The sequence below is a fragment of the Primulina tabacum genome, chromosome 3 (genome assembly GCF_025594145.1).
Source record: "Primulina tabacum isolate GXHZ01 chromosome 3, ASM2559414v2, whole genome shotgun sequence".
NCBI classification, from domain to species: Eukaryota; Viridiplantae; Streptophyta; class Magnoliopsida; order Lamiales; family Gesneriaceae; genus Primulina; species Primulina tabacum.
The window spans coordinates 6,740,714-6,759,271 of record NC_134552.1 but is presented as its reverse complement, the minus strand read 5'-3'; the positions used below and the strand labels follow the sequence as shown (position 1 = coordinate 6,759,271).

Here is an 18,558-nt window from a genome sequence, read left to right as displayed (position 1 = left end):
TTTAGTTTCATTTTAAATAAAAAATAATAAAAGACATATAATACATAAATTATATTTGAATTAATATAAAAATGAATTAAATTCAAATTTGAACTAAATGAATTGATATAATCAATGCAAATAATAAATGAAATTATCATTTATTGCAGTACACATTTCAATATTCATGATATGTATTTCCTTTTTTAGAAATGACATTTTGGCAGAAAATTACTATTTTTGGCAAAAACTCTGCTTTTATATATATATAGATATAGATGTATAGACACACACACACTTGTAGAAGACATTCACCTTAATTTCTTTTTAAAAAAATCCGCAACAATGAATGCATTTGTCTCAAAATTAAAATCACCATAAACTTTTTGTTGCATCTAAATAAAGAGTAGGTCTCTTGTTAAACGGTTTCACGGATTTTTATCTGGGAGACGGGTCAACCCTACCAATATTCACAATAAAAAGTAATACTCTTAACATAAAAAATAATACTTTTTCATGGATGACCCAAATAAGAGATCCGTCTCACAAATATGACATGTGAGACCGTCTCACACAAGTTTTTTGCCCCTAAATTAAATGCCAGTGAATATTTTTAATCTTCTAGGTTCACATCTCTACGATTCTGATCAATCTTGACATTATCTTTTTTTTTTTTTGAAAATTTTGGTCCTTATCTTCACAATTTAAGTCAGTTTCACATTAAGAAAATACATTAAATCTGTTACTAGATTATCAAAACTATAAAAAAAACAAATATAAAGAACAAACTTATAATTTTTCGAATTTGAAAAAAGGTATATTTGTAGAGTTTTGAGGAAAAATAAAATTTTGAAACGAGCATATAACAAGAAATTTCAATATTTTTTGTGCTGAGTATTTCAAGACATTTTAGTACAATAGAGATAGTCTCGCGGATCTTTATTCGTGAGACGGATCAAGTCTGCTCATATTTACAATAAAAAGTAATACTTTTGACATAAAAAATAATATTTTTTCATAGATGACCCAAATAAAATACATATCTCACAAAATTGTCTCGTGAAACCGTCTCACATGTGTATTTTTGTTAATACAAATATTATTCATTGTGAGATGTTTAAAACATATTCATTTTGTGTAAATGTTTACTACATTGAAAAAATATAGTCTAAATGCAGGCAATGCTGCGTGCTCCAATATTATATATTGATATGTATATCTATTATATATATATATATATATAAATATAATCTCTAATAAAAACTGTTTTTTTAAAGCCTTTTTAATTATTCCTTCACACGTAAAATAAAGAAAGAGAAATAATTCCAAATTACGTTGACACTTACTTCTTTTAACTTCTCAATTCTTCTTACCCTTAATAACTTTCCACTTTGCCATTTTGCTCAATTTCCCTTACTATTTCCATTTCAATTCAAAACTTCTTTCACACATTTGCATTTATATATTAACAATAATAATTTTCAACGTCTACTCATATGTATATACTAACTTAATTACGTATATATGAGACAACAATACTTATGACGTAAAATTCCACGTCGTTGCAAAAAAATGACAAAAACTTGTGTGAGACGGTCTCACTGGTCATATTTTGTGAGACATATATCTTATTTGGGTCATCCAAGAAAAAAAATTACTTTTTATTGTGAATATCGGTAGGGTTAACCTGTCTCAGCAGATAAAGATTCGTGAGATCGTTTCATAAGAGGCCTAATCAATTGAATATCAGTAGCACAATCAACTTTCAGAACTGTAGTAAAATCTAAATATTTTTATGATATATATGATGTACCAATATAAACCATTGAAAAAGATTTATTCTAGTCTATGTTAAAAAAAGAGATTTATCTTATTATATGACATCATTAAATGAATTATTATCACTAGATTTATATACTGCCAATTAAAGATTAAACTTTTGCATTTATACATAAGGGAAACATACTTTTTAAAATAATAATAATATGAAAAAGTTGACATATCACGGCTATAAGCGAGCGTGGTGACGTCACGCTGATAATTAATTCTTCCTACCTGCCTTCATTGATTGCTCGCTCGCTCCCTCTTCGCAACTTACTCTTTAAATTCCTCCTCTCAGCCACCTTCCTCCACCTCAAAATCCTTCCTCCACCGCCCCTTTCGGAAAAAATGCCGCAAACTGTGCCAAATTTCTCCGGTTCCGTCAGGCTCAAGTACGTGAAACTGGGTTACCAGTACCTAGTCAATCACATTCTCACCTTTTTACTTATCCCAATCATGCTTGGAGTCCTAATCGAAATACTCCGTTTGGGCCCCCATGAGCTGCTGAACATTTGGAAATCCCTCCACTTTAATCTCATCCAAGTCCTGTGTTCTTCCTTCTTGATCATTTTTATTGCCACTGTTTACTTCATGTCGAAGCCCGGATCGATTTACTTGGTTGATTACGCCTGTTACAAGCCTCCGATCAATTTCCGGGTTCCATTCTCCACGTTCATGGAGCATTCCCGGTTGATTCTCAAAGATAATCCGAAAAGTGTCGATTTCCAGATGCGGATTCTTGAGAGATCAGGCCTTGGTGAAGAAACCTGTCTACCGCCTGCTGCACACTACATCCCGCCGACGCCGACGATGGAATCTGCGAGAGGAGAAGCCGAGATAGTTATCTTCTCCGCCATAGATGATCTGATGCAGAAAACGGGATTAAGCCGAAGGATATCGATGTTCTGATAGTAAATTGCAGCCTGTTTTCGCCTACACCGTCCCTATCCGCCATGATTGTGAATAAATACAAGCTGAGAAGCAATATCAAGAGCTACAATCTTTCTGGAATGGGGTGCAGCGCTGGATTGATCTCCATTGATTTGGCCAGGGACTTGCTCCAGGTTCATCCGAATTCCTACGCTTTAGTGATCAGCACGGAAATCATCACCCCGAATTACTACCAAGGTTCCGAACGAGCCATGCTCCTCCCGAATTGCCTCTTCCGGATGGGGTCCGCCGCCATCCTCCTCTCTAACAAAAGCCGAGACAGCCAACGTGCCAAGTACAAACTCGTGCACGTTGTTCGGACCCACAAAGGGTCCGACGACAAGGCCTACCAATGCGTGTTCGAACAGGAGGATCCACAAGGAAAAGTTGGCATAAAACTGTCAAAAGATTTGATGGTCATCGCCGGAGAAGCCCTGAAATCGAACATAACCACCATCGGTCCACTAGTCCTCCCCGCTTCCGAACAACTACTCTTCCTCTTCACCCTGATCGGCCGGAAAATCTTCAACCCCAAATGGAAACCCTACATTCCAGACTTCAAACAAGCTTTCGATCATTTCTGCATACACGCTGGCGGTCGGGCGGTCATCGACGAGCTTCAGAAGAACCTCCAGCTGTCTGCTGAGCACGTGGAGGCTTCAAGAATGACCCTACACAGATTCGGGAACACTTCTTCTTCTTCACTTTGGTACGAAATGAGTTACATCGAAGCTAAAGGGAGGATGAAGAAGGGCGACAGGGTATGGCAGATTGCATTCGGGAGTGGATTCAAGTGTAACAGCGCCGTCTGGAAATGTAACCGGACCATCAAAACCCCAACAGACGGGCCATGGAAAAATTGCATCGACAGGTATCCCGTGCATATTCCAGAAATCGTGAAGCTCTGAATCAACCATATATATATATATACACACCTCTTGAATTGTCTAAAATACTCTGCATGGATTTTATTTTATTTTTAAAAGTTTACTAGTACGAGGTAAATGGTCTGTAATTTATTTTATTCGGAAACACTGAGAAACCAATAATCGGTTAAATATGATGTAACGATTTAAATGAAACCACATTACATCATGTTCTTAGTTATTAGTTGAGTCAAGTTTAAATTTAGTGTATATTAATGAATAAAACGATACTATTCACCCTTTACTTTATATTAAATATATTTAATTTTATTATGAATAAAAGCGTCATAATTGAGTGTACATAATATTCTCCTTAATTTAATAATGATCTTGTGGTAATTTTAAATAAAATTCAGTTGTACAATTACAAAGATAGATACTAATAATTATTGGGTCTCTAACTTGGCAAAAACTTGTGTGATACGGTCTCACGAGTCTTATTTGTTGAGACGTATCTTTTATTTGAGTCATTCATGAAAAAGTATTACTTTTTATGCTAAGAGTATTACTTTTTATTGTGAATATCGATAAGATTAACTCGTCTCACAGATAAAGATTCGTGAGATCGTCTCATAAGAGACCTACTCAACCAACTTTTAAAAAACCCCTAAATCATATTGTGCATTCATAGTCATTTAGTTGCATAACGACTTTTTCGAATTAAAGACAATAACAAATGTATAATATTCAAAATATTTTCAAATTGAATAATCAAATCAAACATGTCTAAATTGATCGCTAAAAAACAACTTTATCATAGCTTTAGAGCTAAAAATAGTAATAAAATATGTATAATCAAGTTGTTCATTAATTTATTTCTCAATTGATAACATAATCAATTCATACAATTTTTTCTTGTCACATGGTTGATCGGAGAAAAGCTTTGATAAACTTTAACTTTAAAAAACTTTATTCTACACTTGCTACTGTAACCGAAATAGTTGATAAGATTTATAAACAGTGTGAGCATTTGAGAAACATCCATCTATTTTCTTCAAGTAATTCACAATCGTCGGATGGGATGAAAAACTCTATAGTCAATGTCGTTATTCGTGAAGAAATAAAAAACAAAATGGGGGATTTATGAAATATGAATGAGGCTAGGTCATTCTTTGTTATGTGGACATTTTTTGTTATGTCACTACAAGAAAAAACACATTCCACAACGCACCTACGATAACGGTTTTTCGCTAAAACCGTTGTCGTAGATTTTTTACAACGATTTTAGTTAAAACAGTTGTCGTATAGCGTTTTTTTAAGCAAATGGTAACTGGTTTTTAGAAAACCGTTGTCTTTTGAAGGTCAATATTAGCGTCTTTTTTTGGACAATCAACAACGGTTTTATAAAACTATTGTCGATTAACGTGTTTTTTGGACAAAAAACAACGATTTTATTGAACTGTTCCCATATTTAGCGACGGTTTAGCTAAAATCGTTGTTAAATTTTAAATTAGCGACGGTTTTATATATAGTGACGGTTCAAAACAAAACCGTCGCATTTTTAAAATTAACGATGGTTGAATAAAAACTGTCGCTATTGCTTAACATTCGCTAATCGCGACAGTATTTGCTTATTTATCGCTAATTGCGACGGATAAAACAACCGTCACTAATAGCGACGTTATTTATTTAACCGCCGCTATTATCGAATTACAGTCGCTATTTTACCAAAAATCGTAGCAAAATTTCTATAAATGTTCACATTTTCGGTTCATTTCCAACCACACCACTTCACAACACTTAAATTTTTCTCTCTTAGACTATTTTAGTCTCGATTTAGGGTAAATTTTTTCGCTTCAATTTTTTTAAAATTTTTAAGTGTTAGTTAAGATCATGAATATTGTTAGCATAGTCAGATTGTAAGTTTTTTTTTAGATTTATTAAATTATTAGAGGTATTTTTTTTATTTTACTTAATAAATTAGCGAGGGAAATCATGTTAAACAGTCGCTAAATGTAGCGACGAACTTAATAAAAATCCGTAGCTAATTTAAACCGTCGCTAATTAGCGACAGTTTTTTATGATGTCCGTCGCTACATTTAGCGATGGTTTATGAGAAAAACCGTCACTAATTAGTGACGGTAAAATCCGTCATTAATGCATTGATCTGTCGCAAATGATAGAAAAAACAACGGTTTTAAACCGTTGTCCTTTATCGCACTTTCAACAACACCCTCAGTTACAATAATTTTAAACGACTCCAAGAATATCTTGAGTAGTAGTGTGTGAATTGTCTGTAATAAAAAAGACGATGAGAATTTATTTTTTGGCTAGTCAAAATTTTCTCTATTTTCAAAATTATGACCCCAAGAATATCTTGAGTAATCAGACTACTCTCTTGCCTCTTAATAGTCACGACTTTGTATAATTATAATCTTCTCTGGTCAAACAAAATCACATCCAATATTGACAAAAGCATCGTTCCATTTGCTGACATCCTTGGAGAAGTGTACATGTTTATTTTTCAAAGTTACAGTAATCCACCATGTTTCCCGGTCAAAAAATAATAATTCAAATATTTTAAATCGTACAATATTTGAATCACCAATCAGTTCGTTGTATGAGACTCTGTTATTTTCCGACAACACTCCCATATTTGAAAGAATTGTCGAGGATGGTAGCTTTATCAAGCTCCCATCACATGATTTACCTTTAAGTTTGTGATGTAAATAAGTTATATGTGTCAAAATCAACAATTGTAGCTGGAAGTAGATTGGAGAATTCATGATTATGGCGATGATATTTAGAGATCACGAATTTTTGTTGAATGGGTAAAGATTGAATTCCGATCCCAATTAATTTGTGGTGGGCTTTCACATTTTGTGGAAATTAGGGTTTTGCATGTTCTCGTCGGCTTTTTCATGGGGTCTACCACACTAAATACGATCTCCAACTAAGTTGAAGAAAAATTAACGATATTACAGCTAGCTAAGACGTTGATGTGTGCACAAAGGGTAACAATAGACTCACGAAAGATTTCGCCATATATATTTGACGTTTTGCGATTTTGGTATGTTATGTTATTGGAATTGAGTCTTAATATCGTGTCTTTAATTTTCTTTTTTTGGTAAATATTATCATTTGTTTTGCAATTTTAATATTTTTATATGAAATTGCTGACTATGGCACTGAACTTATCAATTTAGTATCGGCCTCACATAGAAAAATACTAAATCAAAAAAAAAAAAACAAAAAAAAAGAAGAAACAAATATAACTAAAGAAAATTATAAATTGCTCAAATTACGACGCAAATCTTATTGTTAAGAAGTTACGTATGTCTCTTGTGAGACGATTTCATAATCTTTATTTGTGAGACGAGTCAACCCTACTGATATTCACAAAAAAGTAATACTCTTAGCATAGAAAGTAATATTTTTTCATGGATGACCCAAATAAGAGATTCGTCTCACAAAATACGACCCGTTAGACTGTCTCACACAAATTTTTGCCTAACAAGTTTTAGTTGATTTTATTATACAACACTAAAACTAAAATTTAAAAATAATATATATATTTTTTTTAAAAAAAATTATCATTTGATAAAAAGTAGTTGTCCACTATCACATTTATAAAAAGAAACTTTAATGAAATATATTCAACGTGATACATGCTCTCGGACAGTGGCGGAGTCAGAAATATGGTTCTGCCCGGGTTAAGATTTTAAACTCTAAATCTTTTAACATTTTAAATTGATCTATCCGGGCTACTATCATATTATTCCAAAATTATACAAAAGTTACATATAAATTTTTTAAAAAAAAAATTGGACCACCCGGGCTTTATGTATGTGCCTCCGCCTCTGCTCTCGGGTCAGTCTTATGTTATAATGGATATTCTATGTATGATTTTATATAAAAACGTACCTTAAAATATTTTTATTTGAATTCAGATCATTAATCGAACTAAATTCAAATCTTAAATTATATACTAATATTAGATTCGATAGGGTTTACTCACGCCCTTAGGCATACGCATACCCTTTACCATTTTTGAGCAAAGTCGACCCTTTTTCCACGTTGAATTGGCGATTAATGGGATCAAGTATATGATCTTTCTTTCTTATTTTTCCTGTTCTATGGAAGAGGTAATAGTACCGCAACTATCCAAAAGGATGATCGATGAAACCAAACAAGACACTGTTGAACAAGTAAAATTAGAGTTCAATGCTTAACAAGTTTAAGTAAATTTGAGTTTCTTCAAGAACACTTACCAAGCCACCGGTAATGAATTAGAAGATTTTATATATACTAGTGCACATACGAGCACATGCTTGTACAATATTTTTTATAATTCATTTGATTTATATTTATATAATGATCAAAATATAATTAAACGAAATAACACGAGATTACCCTGTAATTTTGATATATAAATTAAAAAAATAAATAGAAAAAGAAGATAAGAATTGAACCTACGACTTGATATTTAAGAAACAAAGATTCGATCCGTTGAAATACATGTGACTTGCATTAAAATTATAACATTTTATTAATATATATAATTATTAAAAAAGACCGTGACACCAAAAGTTAGTTATCATAAATGTCTTAAAGTTAATAATAAAGTATAAATATATAATTATAGATTCGAAGAAAGAAAGTTCCTCAAAATTAAAGGTTCGCATTTAATTTCATATATAACACGACAAATATTAGAGATTCATGCAGCTAAGTTAGAAGACTCGAATGATGATGACGTCATTGTGATAACATATTCTTTAATACATCTCCAAAGAACGTATTCCAATTTTGATAATAAAGGATATTAAAACTAGTAATCTCATATCTTAGGTCCAGTATACTTTGAAATTCACAACAAAAAAAGATAGTGACGCTACCTGTTGCACTGCAAAAAAACTGAAGATTTCCTGTAATAGACTGGGAGAAACATGAAGGTGTGCAACGAGATTCAACTTAGTTATATAGAGTGCAAATGAATAATCATAGATATATGCCACCAACTAATCTAACCGTGGGAATGCTGTTGAAAAGATGGACAGAAAGAACCAAAGATTTCATGCTACACGATGCACAGATAACTAAAATCCTTGTCTTTTTCTCAAGGAATTGTCAAAACTCAAATTACTTGTGTTCAACCACGTATGTCTTGTTATGGTTTGACTGAAAGGTTTCAACTATCACACGGGTGTACAACAAGAACTGAAAGTGGATTAGAATGCTTTGATTTGGGATTTTAGTAACGAGGTTTAGAATTGAGATGCACATGTTCTAGTCAACTACAGAGTAAAAAGGCTCAAGATACCTGCTGATTAGCCAACCGTGATTATAATCATATGAAATCCAATTAATTTGTACAAAGACTACTCAAAATAAACATTAATAATAGTAAGAACCTTCTGCACTTGTGTTCTGGTATGAACCTTGCTGTGTATGGATGTTTTGGTAGGCAACTGATGGAGGATTTGAGTTCTGATATGGCATGTGAGAATTAAAATTTGAATACACACCATGAGGAGAGTTATAGCTCTGATAGGCTCCTGATTGAGGATAGGTATTTGGTCCAGCAGAATATGTGTGCATCTGATGCATATGTCGTGAAGCATTAAATTGTTCCGAACTGCCAAAATCAGGAATATGTCGTGAAGCATTAAATTGTTCCAGGCTGCCAAAATCAGGACCGGTAAAATATGGGTCATGGAACTTCGCTCTTGTCCTCCCACCAAACTAAAAGTTCAAAGAACAAGTGTTAGAACTCTTCAATTTAGTCCTTCACGAAGCTTTAAGCCTATGATATTTAACACAAGTTCTAATAAATGACTTTGAATATGATAGAAGCAAGACATAATTAATAACTGCAGTTCCTAATTCCTAATTAAATCTAATAACCAAAAACACTCCCAATTGGTAGTTTTGCCTTCGCTGCTGATGGAGATCATAGATATATTATATCAACCTCTTTAGCAAAGAAGTGGTTGATACATTAACCAAGTGCTTGGATTAACATAAAATGGCAACTGTTTGATGCCAAGATTTTCAAGCGACGGAGCATTATAGACCACTAGACTGCCTTGTTCACCACTACATCAAATTCCCAGCTACAGATTTTTTAATTCTAAACCGCAGAGTCATGGATACATCCATCTTAAGATATTACAACCAGTTCGATAAGTAGACAAGTATGTCCAAAAAAGAGAGAAGAATCTAAATTGCAAACTAACTCAAGGCAGGTGCAGGAGTTTGGAACGACCATTAACTAATTTAAAATCTTTCGATCAATGTAACTACAAAAATATATACTAGACTCACCTCAACATCATGCCTCCCTCCAAAAATGATATTGTCCTCGTTGATAACAGAGTAACTGAAATGCAGAATCCAAACAAAGTCCGATCATAAAACATGATGTCATCGACTCCGACGGTTCATGTATACAACTTCGTATAGATAGTAAATATAAGACGGCCTTAGCCATTACCTAGAAGCCCGTGGAGGAGCAGGATAACTTGGAGATTCATGGTCACGAAAACCACCCTGGGTATCAGCACAAACACGACTATTACATTATTTAAACATAGATCATAATTGCAAGATCTTGACAAACACGATTTTTTTCATGAGTTGGAAGGACTTATTTATTGTGTAAACTGAGGTAATATTAATTTTGAAAAGCAAAATAATACGGTGCTCTTCACATGAGCTTGCAGGGAGATAAACAAACAAACAACGTATTTATGTGAAGATTGTTGTGCTTCACAAGTTGAAATTTAAATATTCAAACTTTAAGATATTTTACTATGAGAAGTAGGTCCATTAGAGTAGCTATAAATTTTTATCTCACTCACAGAAAAAAACAAGGATATATTCAAAATTGCATGAAGTAGTAACATCAATTTAATTATTTTTTTCTATAAAAAAACAGCATTTGTATTTATGTAAAACAGGTCCCTTCAGTTTTTCCTTCACTGTGTTTTTCAATTTTGTTGACATTAAGAACCTTATTCCCTTGGTGTTCCAAAAGTCATGCTGTTCACCTGATGAAACGGTTTCCCTCAACATTTATATTAAATCCCAAATCGCCATTCAAACATGAGTGGTGTCTTACTTCGGGTTCCAGATCAAAGCGTTAAATAATACATTATATTCACACCTCATATCGGAGAAGGTAAATTTTAATCCTTCCTACATCAGCATCACAGAAACTAAAAAAAAATAAACTAATACTTGTAAGCATGCATAAACAAAAATCATGGACTATTGACTACTCGTTCAGCCAAAGGAATTTCATGGGAAGGCACGTTGAACAGAAAAACATACCGTCATATGCTTGTATCTTCCAGAACTTCCAGCTCCGATGGGGGTTGGTCGAGGGAGGCCGCCACGTAGATTTCTGGCAGAATCGAATCTTGGGATCGGTCTCACAGGAGCAGGTTCCACTGAAGCAGCTGCATCACGAAGACATCTGGTTCTAAGTCTTAATGATATCTCTGTTAAGGCATCTCTAGCAACCCCAAAACTTCCACATATCTAATTATCAGAAGTATAAAAAAGCATTAAAATAGAACAATGCCACCCCAATTAAGATTTCAGCACTGTTAAGACATTGATTTACATGACAAAAAGTTAAAGCAAAAGACATCACCTGCACAAGCTCTTCATCATCAAATGCACATTTAGGCTTATCTTCCTTGGAAAGAACACGTATATCTGCTTGAGTTCTCCTCCTCATCTCATTGATAATACTACCTCCTTGTCCAAGAATGCAGCCAACCTTACTTGATGGAACAAGAAGCCTTGTGGTGACGGTTCCCTTCTCAGACAATTGGCAGGTCTTATTTTGAAGCTGGATAATGGCGTCAATAGTCTGAGATCTTTGATCCGAAAGAGCCTAAAACAATATTTAGCTCAGCAGAAGCCAACAAAACACTAAAAGAAATTAATCTGACACTTCAGAGAAAAGCAACCTCAAGCGAGAAAACACGAATAACTCTTTCATCAGACTCTTTAGACACATTTTCAACAGAGACACTAGCTCCAGTTTCCCGTTCCAATAATTTAACATTTAATCCTCCCTTTCCGATCACACCACCAATCTTTTCAGCCGAGCAGAGAATTTTCATACTGAACTCACTTAGTGTTTCTTGATCAAGTGGAGTGCTAATACCATCAAAATCTTCATGTTCAAATTTAGATGGCCTGGTCACATGTCCTCCCCTCCATGGCATAGGTGACAAATTATAAACATCAGCATTACGTTCTGACCAAGAGAAATCTCCCGAACGAAGCATATTTCTCTCTTCGAGACCAGAAGGGTGAAATCCTTGACGAGCATAGGGACTCGAAAAACTCAAAGAAGGCTTATCCTTGCGTGGATTCTGGTGCAAACGAGTTGATACTTCATACAGAGCTTTCTTTGCTATGTCAGGTGTACCTGATATCTATAGCATACCAAAAAAAGTATCAATATCGCAACTCACTTAATTCTATGACAAAATAATCCAATTATTTAATTGAAGTATGAAACAGAAGCCCCAACAGTCGATAGCATAAAAATAAGTTAAGCAGCTTTCTTGCTTTCCACACGAAGCTTCCTAGAAAATAATGAACTAGAAGCCGACAAAGTGACAAATTTTAGGATATTTCTTCCCATGTTTCACTATCTTTCCAAGTCATAATCTCAGTTAAGTTCAAACCAAGAGCATAATCTTCTTCCGAGCTAGTATTTATTTCCATTGCCAGCGAATTCTTCAGACATGAACAAGAGAAATAGTTACCACATAGAATGCATATCAGAAAAAATTAATAAATATTCTATTGCGTGCCTAAAGTAGCGCAAGGGAATATTTTTGTTTCAATCCACTAAAAGTAATAGCAGGCAAATCAGAATAAACATTTTACCTGAACCAATTCTTCATTGCTATTAGCACATACTGGGAGATGATCTGCAGGAGAAACACGTATATCTGCACCAGTTTCACTGCGTAATCTTTGGATGACGTCTCCTTTTATTCCTAACAGGCATCCAACAGTACTGTTAGACACAAGAAGCCTAGCAGTGACCACAAGGTCATCTCTATTGCTGCTTTCTACTCCACCAAGGTCTTCCTTGACAATTCTGTCATGAACTCTTAGGAGGGCATCCTGGGCTGCACAATATGGTTCCATAACATCATCTCCTTTCCCGGAAGTGTCGCCATTTTTTATTTTCTGTATATTTGCGGGTTTATCTGAAGGACTGCAAATGGTTATTACCCTTTCATCAGACCCTAGAATAGAATCAGTAACTGTAATTGTTGCTTGAGTCTCTTCCCTGAGGGCTTTCACTATTTTACCACCTTTACCAATAACACTGCCAATCTTTTTTGAATAACAAAGAATTCGATAGACAGTGTCCAATAAATCAGAATTTCCAGATAATCGTTCAAGAGGAAAATCATGACGTCTCTCCCCACTGGGAACACCCTTTCTTTTGAACTGTGGATTAGAATGTTTGTTCATAAATTTTCTCCTATTTCCTTCCATGACTTGATGGAAGCTACTAGCTCAGCACGGTACGTATTGCTATTTTAATTTATTTAACTTAAATTTTGAGAGAAGGCACCTGCACAGGGCAGAGTAACATATGTCAGAAAAATCAGAAGTCATTAAGTAGAATAAATTAATAAATTATTCAAGAAATTTACGACAGATCACAAAAATAATTGAAAATGGGGATAAACAATATCCAGCATTTGCTTAAGGAAGCCATAGAGGAAAGAGACAAGATATAACTACATATTTGATATGGAAATTTTTTTTACTCCAAAGTCCTAACATAGTTTTAGCAATACAGTCATGAAACATAGTGAATTCAATTTAATGACGCAGCAATTATTAAAATTGGATTTGATAGAGTTGTTAATGTAGTATCAACCGTTCTTTAAATTTGACCACATTCTCTTGAGAATAAGCGACAAATATTGTTGCATGCCATCAAAAAATGTCATTTTACCACATCTGAAGTAATTATCCATTTTTTGTGGGATATGTTTTAAAAATCATCTCTCTAGCTTGCGACACAAGGACATGAAATGGGATTTGAAACATTACCAAAATGGGATTTGAAACATTACCAAACACAATACTCATCTTTTACAAAAAATAATAAAAGTGTTAACCACCTATTTAGCAAATGGGTAAATAATTTGGTACATTGTTGGACACAAAAAATAAAGATTACAAGGATCATTATCATTAAGAAACACATTTTTGGGGAAATAAAACATTATTGATCCAAAGAGCTCCTCATCATTAGGTGGATTAACACTCTCATTTCGATTCAATATTCAGTTCAAGACACAATCAAAAGCCACACAACCCACGAAACATTGTACAAATCTTATTCCAAAATTTCTTTAACTCATTAACAATTTGCAAGAACTAGATAAAAAAATCAACTAAACAATATCACCAACTCAGAAGCTCAGCTAACATCGTCACAGCCTAGAACTTGAAACAAAAAATTCCAAAAACTCTATTTCAAATAACCATTCACGAAAAAAATGGGGTGCCGGTCTCAACAAGATAATGCATACAAATGCTTGTGACCCAGCTCAAAATAAAGCAACCATCACCGATGAGAAAAATCCCATTTTATTTTCAGGCTCAGTTTGAACTGTAAATACGAAAATCAACGTATTCAAATCACCAGAACCATCCTATCGAAGTAAAAAAAAAAATCGCACAATTTTTCCTCTACAGTTAATAGGGCGGCATTTAGAAGAAATTGACGCCAAAATAGCAAGGACGAGTGAGAAAAAAAAGTCGAAATTTAGGAAAAGACATACCAGGTAGAACCATACCGGAAGATGAGAGTGAGAGTTTTGGGACATTTTCGCGTTTTGTGGATGTTTTGAGTTCGGAAGAGAGTAATAATAGGGCTTTTGGGTTCGTTTCTTTTCCTATTTTGTGTAAATTTCAAAGACCCACTCAAAATCTTTGTTAATCTCGATTAGCTCCGAGCAACACTTTCATTTCGCACATTTTGGATAATTATATATCTATATATATAATATTTCTTGACATTTTAATTGTTTAATTGGTATACCTATGACAAAAAATTAAATTAGATTAAAAAGTTCAAATTAAATTTTTTCCTCTAAAACCAACGTAATCAAATTAACTAGCTGATGACTCTTGTTTCATCAGGATATTTTTATATTTTGTCAAATGTAATGGACAAGTTTATAAACCACTATTTTTTTAATTTCGTAAATTCATATGAGATCATCTAATAGGTCAATTTTGTGATACAGATTCCTATACTTTTCATTATAGATATGAATCATATCAACTCGTCACACGAATCAATTTTGTGATATAGTTTTTCAACCCAAATTCGGTAATAAAAAAAAAAGTCTTATGGATTTATGTATATATTCGAAGTATTACCTTTTATTGTAGATATTAACCAGATCGACAAATCTTATATATAGATCCATAACTTTTTTTTACCCTTGAAATTTTTAAATTTTCTGAATCTATTCTATTATATTAAGATTGAGGGTATTATAGTAACCACCTAAGAAAGACACCAACTTTTTCTTTCAACTTTACCTTTACATTATATTAATATTACACTTTTATTTTTATTTTTTTATTTAAAAAATTCAAATATCAATTTAATCTCATCATAATTTTTCAAATTTCATTTTAGTCCATCGATAATGATAAGAAAGACTGTGCATCGCATATGCAGAATAATTAGTAATAACGATGATTCTCATTCCCCCGGGTGATTACCAAATCGTGAAGTAAAACACACACAAGAAAAATTAAATAAACAGCACAAGTTCAAAAATAAAACAAATGATCCTAGCCGTCGAAACATATCAATCTCCCAAGATCAACGACTCCAGTCGGCTTTGCGCCGCTTTTAGACGGTTCCAAACCCAGAGTGAGATCCAGCTCGATTTCACCGCATTCAACCGGCTCATTCGAGGCCCAACTCTCCACCTCCACATTTTGCTTCGTCCTCCTGCCGGAATTCTTGAAACGCCGCCTCGTCCTCACCCTGTGCAGATCACTCGACCCGGGAAACTGGTCTTCTTCTCTATTTACATGCCTTATGTCACACGCCGCCTTCAGAGCAGGCCGGTTTTTGTTCTCCACCGCGTGAGCGGTCATTCGGGTAACCGGAGCTCCCCTGAGAACCGCTCCAACGGCGTCCTCGCAGAGCTGCCAGCTACCGGACCAGAGAAGCCCAGCCGACCCGTCTATCGGGTTCACAATCCGGCCGCATGCGTCGTATAGCAAAGACCTGAAAATGGCTATAAAAAAAAGGTAATGAATATCTCTGAGCTCAGAATATATAAAGAATCGATACTCTCCGCCATGAAAGCATCATACCAGGGCGGAGGTTTTGTGGGCCGACATCAATGAGGTTCAAGAGTCCGGCACGGCCGTAGAACTTTGCCAGAAAGATGGTGGCGTTGGCTTGCGAGTCGGGACATTTGATCCACTCCAGGCAGGGCTTTATGCTGCAGGCTTCACTGCAGCCCTTCCGCAGCACTCGGCATCCATTACAACTGATCATTCGCATTTCTACCGCTAATCTATCCAACAATATCATTTAACTTTATATATATATATATACACACACACATGTATATTGGCGTTGAGCGTCACAAAATTCCAAACAATTGCATGGTTTCGGCTTTGAAGGGTATGGTCATCACCGGTAAATAAAATAGTTGGTTGCCACATACATGAGTCGCATTCATTTAAATTTGTTGCACATAAAATGTCACACGCGATAGTTTGAACAGTGACGAAGCCAGAAATATGGTTCTACTGAGACTAGAATCTTAAACTATAAAATATTTTAATATTTTAAATTAATATATTCAGACTAATATCATATTATTCAAAATTATACAAAATTTACATATAAATTTTTTTAAAAAAAATTCGGTCACCCGGACTAAAGCTTGGGTATATAAATACTGTGGCTCCGCCACTAAATTTGAATACTATCAGGAAAATACTTGGACCCAATACGTGATTCGTAAGATATTATATTATTTGAAGGTTTACTCAAAATGATGATTGTAAGTTGTTTTGTCATTTAAAAAAATTATAAAAATGCTATAGGAAAACGAAACAAAGTAGTACCATAATCTTGTATGTAGTTTTGTCTTTATACATCTCCTCTCCAACAGCCATAATTTGTCCATTTTTAAAACCATATACTTTTTTAGTTGGTATGATATAAAATAATGATGCAAAATGATTTCCTTAAAAAAAAAAAAAAATAGTCAAAGGGGGGAATTTAGGATTTGGTGGCAGCCACGTGAATGGCGTTGGAAGGGATGTGGGAAACAATGTGTGGGGCGTGGATACGACGCGAGCATGTCAGAGCGCGGCCGAATCGCCACGTATCGTGGAGGTCGAGGAAAAGCGGGACCCATATTTAAGCTGATGATAGTAGCCAATACCGCTTTTTACAGAAAACATAGCATTGATTTACACTGAACAGGAGAGTCGAGTATCATATGAACTCGTTCGTTTGCATAATTATTTTAATTTATATTTAAATGAAGAAATTACAAATTAATAAAAAACTACGAAAATTAATGAAAGAAACATCATAACGTTGTATGTATGTGTGTATATATTAAGTGCATTTGTGTGTATTTGTTTTCCCTTCATCGTCGTTGATATAGCCAAACATTGTGATTACCCGAATGACTTTGCTAGTTCGTAAACGGATCCAAGTAGCTGATGGAGAGAAATCTTTGTGGGTTATCACCTGCGTCACAAACAAACGTCAGAGGCACCGAGGTTTGTCCGGTCGCGTTGAAACTCCGACGCTCAAGTCAGAAAATAATTCAAAAATAGTTAATTGAAAGCTAAAAAATTTAAGCATAAAATCATCCCCCTTTGAATAATGGGAATCATATCTTATTTATATATTTTTTTTTGTAGTGTATAGTGGGCTTGTGCTTTTATAATTAATTGTGGGCTTGTGCTTTTATAATTAATTTGGACCTCAATAATAAATTGAGTCATTACCCATCAGTCGTCATTGTTAACGATTTCACAAATTTTTATATGTGAAGAGGTCAATCATACCGATATTCACAATAAAAAGTAATATTCTTAGCACAAAAAGTAATATTTTTTCATGAATGACCCAAATAAGATATATGTCTCATAAAATACGATCCGTGAGAACGTTTCACACAATTTTTTGTCCTTTGTTAAATGTTATTTGGAATTATTACAAAGGCCGATACGTTACTACGCCATGTTTTACATGTAATTAAAGACAATTGAGTCAAACATGTTAATAATTTGATTGATTCCTTCTTATCCTATGATTTGATATCTTAGTCGGAGAAAATAATTATTTTATCGTTGTTTATCTAAAATTTTGATATTTGTTTACTAACTTTTGATTTTTTGTTATTTTGGTTTGATAACTGATATATTATCAAATATATCAATATTTTTTCTGTCACGTTAATATTTTTTAATGTCTTATCAATACTTCCGTAAAACATTACCAAAATCAAATTTCAAATAATTCGTTATTAAATTTCGTTAGGGAGGAATTGAGGTTGGATGGCCCGACCCTGCAGGGCATGGAGCAAACAACCCGACCCATTGCCATCGGATCTTCGCAACAAATCATGCAAGCAATTCTTCACATCTGATGCAATTTTGCATAATCAAAATTATTTTGGGAGAAAAATATGAGAACTTGTCTAAATTTTTTGAATCTTTTGGAATATAAAAGTTATATTGAAATTAAACCAAATGATTTTTTTTACCTTTTTAATAATAATATTTTAGTGAATATTATTAAAATATACTATCACTCGAAGAACATACTTTATATGTGCAAAAAGTAATGTTAAATTCGAAGTATATAAATCTGAGAAAATGATTATTTCTTTTCTAG

General features: G+C 33.9%; 2 protein-coding genes and 1 pseudogene across 6 annotated transcripts; 1 reads left to right on the top strand and 2 right to left on the bottom strand.

Annotated features, from left to right (window-relative positions):
* Positions 1-2,105: 2,105 nt before the first annotated feature.
* LOC142539692 (3-ketoacyl-CoA synthase 6-like) lies at positions 2,106-3,912 on the top strand (annotated as a pseudogene).
* A 4,691-nt stretch (positions 3,913-8,603) lies between these two features.
* On the bottom strand, positions 8,604-14,612 carry LOC142539691 (KH domain-containing protein At4g18375-like). 5 transcript variants are annotated; one of them, XM_075645318.1, is made up of 9 exons: positions 14,441-14,612; positions 12,513-13,215; positions 11,579-12,052; positions 11,257-11,502; positions 10,932-11,141; positions 10,093-10,148; positions 9,924-9,978; positions 9,295-9,341; positions 8,604-9,249 (listed from the first exon to the last, which is right to left on the bottom strand). In XM_075645318.1, the coding sequence occupies exons 2-9, from the start codon at positions 13,134-13,136 to the stop codon at positions 8,994-8,996; spliced, it is 1,968 nt and encodes a 655-aa protein (XP_075501433.1). In that variant the 5' UTR covers positions 13,137-13,215; positions 14,441-14,612; the 3' UTR covers positions 8,604-8,993. The 5 variants fall into 5 exon arrangements, with proteins under 5 accessions (XP_075501433.1, XP_075501434.1, XP_075501431.1 ...); XM_075645316.1 differs by adding an exon at positions 14,189-14,268 and having other exon boundaries at positions 8,607-9,341; positions 14,441-14,611; XM_075645317.1 differs by having other exon boundaries at positions 8,607-9,341; positions 14,456-14,610.
* A 775-nt stretch (positions 14,613-15,387) lies between these two features.
* LOC142538894 (LOB domain-containing protein 40-like) lies at positions 15,388-16,194 on the bottom strand. The gene is made up of 2 exons (XM_075644185.1): positions 16,002-16,194; positions 15,388-15,922 (listed from the first exon to the last, which is right to left on the bottom strand). Exons 1-2 carry the CDS (start codon positions 16,192-16,194, stop codon positions 15,468-15,470), a joined length of 648 nt encoding a protein of 215 aa, XP_075500300.1. The 3' UTR covers positions 15,388-15,467.
* Between the last annotated feature and the right edge of the window lie 2,364 nt (positions 16,195-18,558).

What these genes read in the sequence shown, in the direction of transcription:
- LOC142539691 (XM_075645316.1), bottom strand. Translation starts at nt 13,136, where the DNA reads ATGGAAGGAAATAGGAGAAAATTTATGAACAAACATTCTAATCCACAG. An exon ending in ATGATGAAGAGCTTGTGCAG is followed by an intron (nt 11,142 to 11,256) that starts GTGATGTCTTTT and finishes TCTGATAATTAG; the next exon opens with ATATGTGGAAGTTTTGGGGT. An exon ending in GAGGGAGGCATGATGTTGAG is followed by an intron (nt 9,342 to 9,923) that starts GTGAGTCTAGTA and finishes TTGAACTTTTAG; the next exon opens with TTTGGTGGGAGGACAAGAGC.
- LOC142538894 (XM_075644185.1), bottom strand. Translation starts at nt 16,194, where the DNA reads ATGCGAATGATCAGTTGTAATGGATGCCGAGTGCTGCGGAAGGGCTGC. An exon ending in CCCACAAAACCTCCGCCCTG is followed by an intron (nt 15,923 to 16,001) that starts GTATGATGCTTT and finishes TTTTTTTTATAG; the next exon opens with CCATTTTCAGGTCTTTGCTA.